Source organism: Oncorhynchus kisutch, linkage group LG17, assembly GCF_002021735.2.
Source record: "Oncorhynchus kisutch isolate 150728-3 linkage group LG17, Okis_V2, whole genome shotgun sequence".
Classification (NCBI taxonomy): Eukaryota; Metazoa; Chordata; class Actinopteri; order Salmoniformes; family Salmonidae; genus Oncorhynchus; species Oncorhynchus kisutch.
The window spans coordinates 67,387,758-67,400,229 of NC_034190.2; the positions used below are offsets into that span (position 1 = coordinate 67,387,758).

Genomic DNA, 12,472 nt, shown 5'->3' on the forward strand with positions numbered 1-12,472 from the left:
TAAATTCAGGCTGTACACAACAACATGTCAATTCTTTCTGAAGGTAGTGTACAATTAGAAGAGCAAGAAAGGGGTCTTATGGAGCCAGAGACCAGACCAGGTTATCCAGACTCACAAAGACCGCTTTCTCCGTCCTTTACTCTTTAGGTTTCCTTATTGAAGCTAGCTGCCTCAGAATCTCTCATAAAGGATCCTTGTTCAGAGTGAGTGAAGTCAGAGCAGACTGTTGGTGTGTACAGCATTCTGGGGGTATGGTGGAGATCATTTAGTAGCTTGGCCCGTTGCTGAAAGTGGTGGTCTCACACTGAATAAAAATCTAAACATGTAAAGTGTTGGTCCTGTATTTCATGAGCTGAAATAAAAGATCCCAGAAATATTCCATATGCACAAAAGGCGCATTTCTCTCATATTTTGTGAACACATTTGTTCACATCCCTGTTAGTGAGCATTTTTCCTTTTGTCAAGATAATCCATCCACCTGACAGGTGTGGCTGATTTAAACAGCATGATCATTACACAGTTGCACCTTGTCCTGGGGACAATAAAAGGCCAATCTAAAATGTGCAGTTCTGTCACACAACACAATGCCACTGATGTCTCAAGCTTTGAGGGAGTGTGTAATTGGTATGCTGACTGCAGGAATGGCACACATACACAATCCATGTCTCAATTCTTAAAAATTCTTTAACCTGTCTTCTCCCCTTCATCTACACTGTTTGAAGTGGATTGTTGTGTTAAAGCCTGAATTTAAAATGGAATAAATTGAGATTTTGTGTCACTGGCCTACACACAATACCACAATGTTAAAATTAAAAGCTGAAATATAAGAAACTCTTAGATTCATAGACAGAGCTATGGATGCAAGGACTGATCATCCATGATATTACAATTATATTTTAACTATGTTTTGAGGATATAGTGTTTATTTCCATTGTTTTCTGCATGCTTATTTTGGGTTCTGATGGAGTACGACAGTTGGACTAAACTCATGACGCTCAGTGCCTTTTTTAGAAAGTATTCATACATTACTTTTTTGTTTGTTACAGCCTGAATTCAAAATAAAAACATTTCTACACACAATACCACATAATGACAAAATGAAAACAAGTTTTTATAAATGTTGGCAAATTTGATTGCAAATAAAAAGCCTAATAAGTGCTCACACCCCTTTTACTATGACACTCCAAATTGAGCTCAGGTTCATCCAATTTAGTTTGATCATCCTTGAGTTATTTTGTTAAATCCACTTCAATCAGTGTAGATGAAGGGGAGAAGACAGGCTAAAAATGATTTGAAGGATTTGAGACATGGGTTGTGTGTGTGTGTGTGTGTGCCATTCAGAGTGTGAATGGGCAAGACAACAGATTGAAGTGCCTTTGAGTGGGGTATGGTAGTAGGTGAGTGGGGTATGGTAGTAGGTGAGTGGGGTATGGTAGTAGGTGAGTGGGGTATGGTAGTAGGTGAGTGGGGTATGGTAGTAGGTGAGTGGGGTATGGCAGTAGGTGAGTGGGGTATGGCAGTAGGTGAGTGGGGTATGGCAGATTGTGTGAAGAACTGCAACGCTGATGGTTTTTCTTTTTACGCTTAACCGTTTCCCATGTATCAAGAATGTTCCACCACCCAAAGGACATCCAGCCAACTTGACACAACTGTGGAAAGCATTGGATTCAACTTGGGCCAGCATCCCTGTGGAACGCTTTCAATACCTTGTAGAGTCCATGCCCTGACAAATTGAGGATGTTCTGAGGGCCAAAGTGTATGGGGGGGGGCGTGCAACTTAATATTAGGTGTCCTTGATGTTTTGTGTATAGGTAGGTGCTTCCGAATGTCTTTTTTTTTGGCACGAATTGAAGCGAATGTGAGCAAGAGACATTGTGCAAATGAACAAAGTTTTGATGCATGCTTGGCTGAAGGAAGAACTGTACTGGCTCTGGAGCAGCTTGTGTACAAGCTGTGTCTGTGGAGTCGAGTCGCTAGGGCAACATCCTGCCTGCTCTGCTCTGAGAAGATTGGGGAGGAGCAGACGGGTCGAGGACAACCGAGAGTAGAAAGAAACGCAAGGAAATCAAGATGGCAGTAGCATCTGTATAGATCTCATCCAAAGGTCTTTGACTTCTCGAACATGGCAGAACACTAATGCAATATGATTCCCTGTCACCTTATTTAGTCAAGCACTTGTTTAGATAAACTTCTTGTTAACTGGATAGTTAATACAACATTCTATGCTTTTCACACAGGAAATAAAGATAAAACGCATAAGAAATATCTTGCTACGTTTTCTAAAGACAGATCTGAAATGATTGCCCTCTCGAGTGGCACAGCGGTCTAAGGCACTGCATTGCAGTGTTGTGGTGTCACGACAACCTAAGATTCGATCCCAGGCTGTGTTGTTACCAGCCGTGACCAGGAGTTCCATAAGGCGGCGCACAATTGGCCCAGCATCGTCTGGGTTAGGGGAGGGTTTCTGCTCGGCATCAATCTTCACTTGGATGAGAATTCATGAAGGACATTCTATCAGCAGACAGCGCTCTGACTGATGTGTAGCTACTTTTCTCTGGTACTTTTCTCATAGTAGCCAGCCTACTTTTCTCTGGTACTTTTCTCATAGTAGCCAGCCTACTTTTCTCTGGTACTTTTCTCATAGTAGCCAGCCTAATTTTCTCTGGTAAAATGGAAGATTAACTTTTTAAGCAAAATATTAGAATGTAGCCAGCTACATTTCCTATGATAAACATTACAAAATATGAAGACTATGCATCATTTTTACTAAAACAATTACTTTGCTTTTTCATTGTAAGCTCATTTACTTGTGTGGCTGCCTGCGAAATAGCATTGCACTTCTGATGAACATTAAGCTGTTTTCTGCTGAATGTGTTGCCCTAATGTATTTTCTGTGAAGGAAAACGATAGTTGCACGTCCCTGATCACTCTATTGAAGCAAAAAAACACCCTTGACTTTCAATATAAAACGCGACCCCTGTCAATACACAGCTGGACTCACCTGCTCCCACTTTCTCCTGTTGTGCTACTTACAAACACACATGACTGGCTCAACTGTGCTGGGATACAACGGTAAGCTTCATAATGTAAAATAATGTGACAGGTGAAATGAAGAACACAATCGGATTTATCTCCTAACTTTTTGCACAAGTTGACTGCAGGTATTAACTTAAGAAGTAGCTAAAAATGTATTGAAAAACTTAATAGTTTCAATGTTGATGATATTGAAAAACCATCCCGTGGCTGTTTCCAAATACCACCCAAGCTTGATAGTCATATTCTACTTCCAAGGTCATTGTGAATCCCTAAAAGACAGTCCAAGCAAATTCACATTTATGTAACGTTGGCTGATGTAGTGTGTTGATTAAATATTAGCATCCCTGCTGACCGTGTGTTTAATTGTGCAGCAGAACAGAAGGCACCAGGCAGTGCAGTCCGTCTGAATGCCAGTTCCCCATTGCACTCCCTGAGCTAACCTGCCATTTCAAGCTGCTAACTATCTGCTGAGGCTGGCAAGGCTAAGCTGGCTAAGCACGGGGATTTAGCCAACCAAGAGGCTCTTAACACTTGTCATTGGAGGGTTTTTTTTTGTCCCGAAAGGGCCCACCCATCTAAACATGCACTATTTGATCTAGTTGTTGTCTTAGGTCTCTCTCTTTAAGTAGTGTTGTGGTGTCTCTTGTCTCTCGGGATGTGTGTTGTCCTATATTTTATTTTGAACCCCCGCTGGAGGCCTTTGGTAGGACGTCATTGTAAATAGGAATATGTTCTTAACTGACTTGCCTAGTTAAATAAAGGTTAATAAATAAAACACATCTACAGGTGGCATCAAGGGGGTACTGATATGGTTGGTTGTCACCCAGGGCCTCAATTCTGTCTCAGAGGAGGCAGAACACAAGTCTTTTTTGAGGTCAAAGTTACAAGGGAGGCAGCCCTTGTGCAGGGTGGCAGTGGCATGCCCAGTTGACAAGGTGTTAATGAAAGTAAAGCAGCCCACTCTCTCAGCAATTTTTCCAGACCAGAGCCCAGCCGCTGAGCCAGGCAGAGGGAGATGAAAGGTTGGCCTTCTGTTTCTCTGGTCTGCCTGCCTGGCCTCTTATTTTCCATTGAGTCAGCCCCCAGGCCTTCCTGAAATTACCAGCCTGGCCTGGTCATCTGGAGCTAGTCTGTTCCTAGATCTGTTTGTGCTGTTTTTCCACAATGACCATAGGAGTTAGTAAGACCGCACAAACCGATCTGGGACCAGGCTAACACGGCGCAGGTTTTGTGATGCGCAGCCACTGTGGTCATGCTAGATCTCCCTCCATAATGGAGACAAGTCACCTACTGTAGCTCTGCATTCAGCAACACTTCCACTGTCTTTCTATTGCAGGCCACCCAGACTCTGTCTATACAATTAGAGACTAGTTGTCAGTCTTTATCATGTTGCAAGTTTCCACACGTCATTAAATAGCAAAGATACATTTGTATTGTGTTCTGAAGAGTCTTTGATGTCTTGTTTGTCCTTACTGCTTGTTTGAGTTCACCCACTAAACCACCTGACAGTGATTGAGCAATTGGTACATTTGGTACAATTGATACATTTTCCCTGACACCCAAAAGTAGTCATTACATTTTGATAGGAAAATGTTCAAATTCTCAAAACATAACTGGTCATCTCTTCTAAACACAAATGTTTAGTTTGTAAATTATGTCTGCGTGTTGGCGTGTGCTCCTGGCTATCTGTAAATAAAATGAGACAATTGTGCCATCTTGTTTGCTAAAAGGAATTTGAAATTATTTAGACTTTTACTGTTGGTACTTAAGTATATTAAGGTATCTTTATACTTTTACTCAAGTATGACAATTGAGTATTTTTCCACCACTGGATCCTTATTTGAATTGTGATTTAAGAACCATGAGCCAATTTCTAGGTCTAATGCCATGTCACTCATACACCTTAACATGTAGCAATAATATATCTGTGGCTTGATTTGATGCTTTGCATCACACCAGTCATTCATGACCAATAAGTAAGAACCCTGACCCTATTTCTCTGAAGATTATCTGTTGTTGATATGGTTGATTTGACAAATGTTATTTTAGGGTAACAGGGCTTGGGTCCTTACTGTTTATTTTGTCATGTTGGGCCATGTTATACTGACACCTTGTGGTACTAATATGTAATGTACAGAATTATCTCTTTCAAAGGTTCTCTGAATGTTGTGGGGTGGAGGCTGAATAGAAAACCACAGTGATTGATGCCAGCGTCTGCCCACACATTGGCACAAGCCTAGTTAACCTCAGCCATATGCTTGGCAAGCATTTGGAGGTTGACATATTAGGCATTTTCTGACTGACTCAGTACTGCAACTGAGCACAAACTGAGTGTGTGAAGGATACAATTAACACATTTCTTCTCCTGTTCTGGGCTCTGAGTCAACCCTAAATCACTAGTACTGTTATATGATACTGAAGACAACCATTTTCTATAATTATTTTATTCCCATCTGCTGACTGAGTGTATTGTTACAGCTCTGGTTCCATGGATGAAACAATAATAGACCTAACCTTGTTTCCACAGGAAATGGCTAAACACATCCAGGAAGAGGAGGAGCTGAGGGTCAGACAGAGGAGCAGTGGGCAGGAAAGCCTCCGTGATGGTACAGTCACACTTAGTATCTGTTGCTTCATTATAGAAGAAAATAAACTGTCACTATTGTTTTGTTTGGGCATCAAACAAGATTTCCAATTATTCCTAGGCATGACAATACTTTATAATCTAACAGTGTGCTTTATGGGTAAAAGACCCCTCTGTTGACGGTCATTTGCTTTAGGGTTGTTTTTTATCATCTCCTATCTGGTTTCTTCTCTTTTATTCTTGAAATAATGTCTAATGGTGACAAAGGTTGGTTGAATGATTGCTTTGGTTTAAATCATACTTTGGGTGGTACCTGCTATTCTGACCTGTCCTCTTGATTTTATTATGTTACTTCTCAATGCTTTTTCACTATGGTTGGTGTACATACTGTTTCTTTATGATCATAACAAGGACAAAATATGGCACAGAAGGACTTGAAATCCTAATCAACTCTGGACTCTTAAACTCTGATGAACCCTGATGGTCAAGCCCTCCACACCTGGGTCATTGTAGCCTGTTTGTAGCTGTGGGCAAACGGGGATATCTAGCCAGTTGCACAACTGAATGCATTCAACCAAAATGTGTCTTCCGCATTTAACCCAACCCCTCTGGATCAGAGAGGTGCGGAGGGCTGCTTTAATCAACGCCCACGTCATCAGCGCCCGGGGAACAGGTGTTGTGAGTTAACTGTCTTGCTCAAGGGCTGAATGGCAAGTTTTTCTACCTTGCCGGCTCAGGGATTCTAACTAGCAACCTTTCGGTTACTGGCCCAATGCTCTTAACCACTAGGCTACCTGCGTAGTAGGTGTAGAGCTGAAGTTACTTGGGGAGACTGTGCTCTAATCTAACCCTGCTTTGCTCTGCATGCTTGACTGCCTGTCCTCCTCCTCCTCAGCCGGACATTCCAATCTGCATCCACTTGACTCCACAGGTTTCCTGGCAGCCTTATCACTCTGGCAATCACTTGGCTCTAGCTATCTTGTTAATAACATGGACCGTGGCACTGTGTGCGTTGTTTTGTCTGTCAAGCTTGTATTTAAATGTTCACTTATAGATAAATAATCTAGGATAATTTAATTACATGCCTCCTTGCCAAATATTAAAAATCATTATTACGAAATGGCATGTCTAGCATGGTCCCTTGTATATTGATATAAACCCTGTGTTAGCCTGGCACCATTCACTGCGCCTGTCTAATATAAACCATTAACACCCACACTCACCTGCTTTTGTGTTTGCATGTTTGGCTTGATTATAGACGGTACCAACGTCCGTGGCTCACCCTCGTCATGCCCACGCCTGCCTGCTCTCAGCACCAGCCCTAACCAGGGAGAAGGGCTGCACCATCAGCCTGCTACCAGCAGGTGGCAATGTTCCATCTCTAACACACAGCCACAGTCACACTCTACTGCTGAGCCTCTGTATGAGACCCACAAGTCAGCAGGACAGAATAACAGAACACAATCATCACATAATGGACACTTTAATCTGCCTAGACTCATCAGAAACTACCTCCAATGCCCTCCACCAGACTATTTGAGTGATGAAGGCTCAGAGGACGCAGACACTGTTTTCCCTGAACACCTCCCTCCATCCCAGCCCTGTAGACTGGAGAAATGGCTCAATACTGCCCCTAGTCGTTGCCAGGCTCCTGTGTACCATCTACCGGAGAGGAGTTACAGGAGTCTCGGCAGTCCCATCAGCTCCAGAGAAGAGCGCAGCAGGATGTGGGAGAGGGGAAGTGGAACAAGGGAGGAAAGGCATAGGGGGAGTTGTCAGGACAGGGATAGGGGGGTTAAGGAAAAGAGGGCTAGGATTTGGGATAAGAATCCCAGGGCAAAGCATGACCGGGGTTATGACAGGGACCCCAGGTCAGAGGAGGGGAGAAGGTGGCGCTACATCAGTAGTACTAATGACTCTGCCAGAGGGCTGCAGGATAGAGACCGAGACGGGGTTAGGAGGAGGTGGACCTACAGAAAAACCAGCGACAACAAACAAGTCCACTTCCAGGACAATGCCAGCAAGCATTGTTATAGTTACCATGACGACGGCAGGCTCGCAGTGAATGTATGGGACCTGATTGCCCATGACTTAAGAGAGAGGGGTGTGGCTGTGAGGCAGAGCTTCCACGGGGGGTCAAGGTCACGGGGGGTCAGAGGTGAGGTCAGAGACTGCCAAGTGCATGATGGGGAAAATGCCGTTGCCCACAGTGACTCTCAACATCAACAGAGAGCTTTTCTAAGAGCTGTCCCCACCAGGCGTAGTTACCATGGAGATGTTGGGGAAAGAAAGAGAGCCTCACAAAGCGAAGGCTACAGTAACCAAGGCCATGGAGCAGAGGGAGAAAGAATCCTTGAAAACATGACCATAGTGGAGGATAGTGGGACTGAGGTCAATGTTGAACACAGCAGAGGGGGGAGGAGGAGTAGTGGAGACCCTAGGAACAGGGTCAGCTCAGGTGGGGACCAGGAGAGGGATGGCAGGGATGATGGGCACCACCATAGTGAGCGCAGGGTGAGGAGTGCAAGTGATTGCCAGCATGGGTATAAGCAGGAGGAGCAGAACAGCTCAGAGGAGGAGGAAGAGAGGAGGGAGGAGAGACCCCTGCGGAGAGCCCACCATTTCAGCCAAAGCTTCTGCAGCAGAGGGGCCTCCATCAGGGCCAGTTCTAGGCACACCTCCAAAGCAGGTAACATCCTGAGCTGCAGGTACCTCAGCACTCTGAACACAGTCCTGCAGGGGAGGTGACTACTGTACTCTTTACCCAAAGCTTCCCAACAACCTCTGTGTACATCTACTCCTCTTCACGTCCTCCCTCCTTCAATCAAATCTGGAAAAATCTCATCTTGGTTTCCTTGTGTTTTAAAGGGGGGGCCTCCAAATCTTTTTATTTTTCTCAGAAATTAGATTTTTCTTTTGTAGTGTTCATTCTGATGTTCTGGGAAATACTTTCATCTGGATTTCCCTCATTTATAGACTAGCTGTTCTTCAAACCCCTCTCCATCCTTCATCTGGATTTCCCTCATTTATAGACTAGCTGTTCTTCAAACCCCTCTCCATCCTTCATCTTTGTCCTGTCTTGAAATGATCCAAGAGATGATTGTTGTTCTTCTTGATGAACCTATTTTATTCTTAAATAAAGATTTTGTCACATACACAGGTGAAGGTGAAGTGAGACGTTGTTCTGTAGGGTCAGCCATAGTAGTGTGATGCCCCTGGAGCAAAATAGGGTTAAGGCCTTGCTCACTTTTCATCTTGACAGCACGGGTATTTGAACCAGCAACCTTTCAGTTCATGGCCCAATGCTATCTGCTAGGCTACCTGCTACCCCAGACCTGTCTTCCAGCACATGTGCTGTATGATTTGCAGTATGTTTATTTTCTCTTAAGTATGAAGAAAAATATAAACGCAGCATGTAAAGTGTTGGTCCCATGTTTCATAAGCTGAAATAAAAGATCCCAGAAATTGTACATACGCACAATTAGCATATTTCTCTAAAACATCTCTGTTAGTGAGCATTTCTCCTTTGCCAAGATAATCCATCCACCTGACAGGTGTGGCATGAAACAGCACGATCATTGCACAGGTGCACCTTGTCCTGGGAACAATAAAAGGCCAGTCTAAAATGTGCAGTTTTGTCACACAACAAAATGCCACATATGTCTCAAGTTTTAAGGGAGAGTGCAATTGGCAGGCGGACTGCAGGAATGTCCAGCAGGGCTGTTGCCAGAGAATTGAATGTTAATTTCTCTACCATAAGCCGCCTCCAACGTCGCATTACAGAATTTTGGAGTATGTCCAACCGGCCTCAACCACAGACCACATGTAACCACGCCAGCCCAGGACCTCCACATCCGACTTCTTCACCTGTGGACAGTCTGAGACCAGACACCCGGACAGCTGATGAACCTGTAGGCTTGCACAACCAAATAGTTTGTGCAGAAATTCTCAGGGAAGCTCATCCGCGTACTCGTTGTCCACACCAGGTTTTTGACTTGACTGCAGATTGGCGTCAGAACCGACTTCTGTGGGCAAATGGTATAGGCAGGCATAAGCTAGGGACAATGAACACAATTGTATTTAATCAATTTGAATGCGCAGATATACCGTGATGAGATCCTGAGGCCCATTGTCGTGCCATTCATCCGCTGCCATCACCTCATGTTTCAGCATGATAATGCATGGCCCCATGTCGCAAGGATCTGTACACCATTCCTGGAAGCTAAAAATGTCCCAGTTCTTTCACCTGCATACTCACCATTTGAGAATTTACGACAGCGTGTTCCAGTTCCGCCAATATCCTGCGACTTCGCACAGCCATGGAAGAATAGGACAGCATTCCACAGGCCACAATCAACAGCCTGATCACTTCTGTGAAGGAGATGTCGCAATGAGTCACACCAGATACTGACTGGTTTTCTGATCTACTTCATTTTTTAAATTAAGGCATCTGTGACCAACCGCTGCATATCTGTATTCCCAGTCATGTGAAATCCATAGATTTGGGCCTAATGAATTGATTTCAATTGACTGAGTTCCTTATATGAACTGTAACTCAGTCAAATCTTTGAAATTGTTGCATGTTGCGTTTCAATTTTTGTTCAGTGTACTTCACTAGATTTCATTTCATAGACCTTTTAATCATACCTCATCACAGCCTTTATCTCTTAACCTTCCTGACCCAGGTCTTTCCTTCTACAGAAGCCGCGCTGCAGCCAGAGGAGGGGGTGTGTCTGGACCTGGGGGAACTGCAACAGGTGTTGCTGGATGAGGAGCTGGCCAGGAGGCTGCAAAAGGAGGAGGAGAAACTGTTGACTAGGGTAAGGGAGGATCATCCTACTGGCTGTACTGTGTCGGCTCACATCCAACTATGTTACTAAATGTCGCTGTCTGATAGTCTGTCTTGAAAATTTGAGGTTTTCAGGAAATGTATTTTATTTTTTTACACATTAACGAACATACAATTATGAAACTTCAGAAGCTATTTTGAATATGTTCTTGGTCCTAGAGTCATGACATGTTCAGAGTAGATTCAGGGGAGTTACTGCAGCAACGCCATGCTGAGTTATCCTCTTGTCATTGCAGAGCCCTCCAGCCCGTTCTTCCCTCTCTCAACATGACTCCTACCCAGAGGGAGACTTCAGAGTTGCGCAAGTGGCTCAGGATGAGGTAAGATAAAGGTGTAAAAGGAAATATCATGATTTTGGTATTATCTCCCAACAGAACTGACTGCAAGCGAGGCTATGATTTAGGTGAGAGGTCTTCAACCTTTCCTTGCCCAGGCACCCGCTCCCAGGAAAACCGAAGACCCAGGGACCCCATTAACAAAACTAATAATGGCGAGGAGAAGTAAATCAACATTTTAAAATGAATAGATCTGCTAGACATTTTTTTTCATTATTTTGACTTCCCCACATTATAATTGTAGGAAGTGTGAACTCTAACATACTATTTGCTAGAAAGGTAACTCCAAACACATTTTTGCTTAGAGCAGCTATTTATCTGGATAAACAAAGGTTAGCAAAAGTTTATGTCCAAGTCAATAAAACTTGCCAGTGGCACTGGTAGCCTGTTCGCGGGTGCTTTTTCAAAGCCCATGTTAGATACTCCAGCGAGTGTAATTGACTCTTATTTTACTCAATACTAGGAGTTAAGAAATAAAGTTGACATTAGAAATAAAATATTCTATTTTCTACTGTAGGCATGTAATTCAAAAGTCATTTATTTTTTGCTTCTATATTTTTCGCAGACCCCCTGCGAAAAGGGCTCCCGAGTGGTGCGGTGGTCTAAGGCACTGCATCTTAGTGCTAGAGGCATCACTACAGACCCTGGTTCGATTCCAGGCTGTATCACAACCGGCCGTGATTGGGAGTCCCAAAGGGCGGGCACAATTGGCCCAGCGTTGTTAGGGTTTGGCCAGGGTAGGCTGTCATTGTAAATAAGAATTTGTTCTTATCTGACTTGCCTAGTTAAATCAAATAAATCGTTTTTCTAAAAAAAGTACCTTTGAGGGCTGTGCACCCCCAGTTGAATACCCCTGATTTAAGGAGAGGTATATTACCTTCTTTAACTAGGGGATGTGCTTCCAAAGTTAATTTGACCTTTTTATCAACCGGTCTCAAAATTCATCAGATAAATCATAGGCTCAGGTCATGGGTCCCTCAAAGCCTTGGGTTCAGCTAGAGTCCACCTGTCCAGTGTGTAACAACATGCCTATTGTGTATTGACCCTTCATGGTCACTGTGTCCTCTGTCAGGAAATCGCCCGCTTCATGCAGAAACAGGAAATACAGTCGAATCGCCAGTCACGTGACCTTAATGGCCCGGGATCACGACATGAACAGCATGACCTGGCTGACCCCCACAACAGGAGAACTGTCAGAGAGAGACCGGTAGCTGCTGCTGGTTTTATGAGCCATTGTCTACATATAATGTTAACTATTGACACTATACATTGACTTAACAGTCTTATTTCAAAACAATATTATAAAAATAATAATAATGTGTTCTGTGTGTCAGATTCAGCGGGAGAGACTGGACTCCGAGGGCCTCCCATCTCCTACTGAGGAGTGTTCTCCAGACTATCAGGCCCCTAGCCCCACCTCAACACTGTGAGTCAGGCTTGGGCGGTATCCACATTTCCATAACTTCAAACCAACCATCCTGCATTATGCGGTATTACCAAGTACATGTAAAATCCCATTGCGGATGCTAGCTAAATGTAAATGAGCGTATGCAAACATTTTATATGGTCTCTCAAACTATTTGCAGGACAGACATCCCAGCTCAAAGTTATACAAGAAACTCAAACATGCTACTCACATTTTTCCTCACACACAAAACAACTGCAAGG

At 43.7% G+C, this 12,472-nt stretch overlaps 1 protein-coding gene across 2 annotated transcripts in view; it reads left to right on the forward strand.

Moving 5' to 3' along the window:
• Positions 1–12,472, forward strand: part of LOC109907028 (coiled-coil domain-containing protein 50) — a 40,911-nt gene that overhangs the window by 25,681 nt on the left and 2,758 nt on the right. The window contains exons 6-11 of one of the 2 annotated variants that reach the window (XM_020504825.2): positions 5,564–5,642; positions 6,879–8,309; positions 10,322–10,440; positions 10,706–10,789; positions 11,877–12,011; positions 12,139–12,230. In XM_020504825.2, coding sequence (XP_020360414.2) covers positions 5,564–5,642; positions 6,879–8,309; positions 10,322–10,440; positions 10,706–10,789; positions 11,877–12,011; positions 12,139–12,230 — 1,940 coding nt within the window. The remainder of the gene's footprint in view (positions 1–5,563; positions 5,643–6,878; positions 8,310–10,321; positions 10,441–10,705; positions 10,790–11,876; positions 12,012–12,138; positions 12,231–12,472) is intronic. The other variant, XM_031794418.1, reaches the window with a different exon arrangement.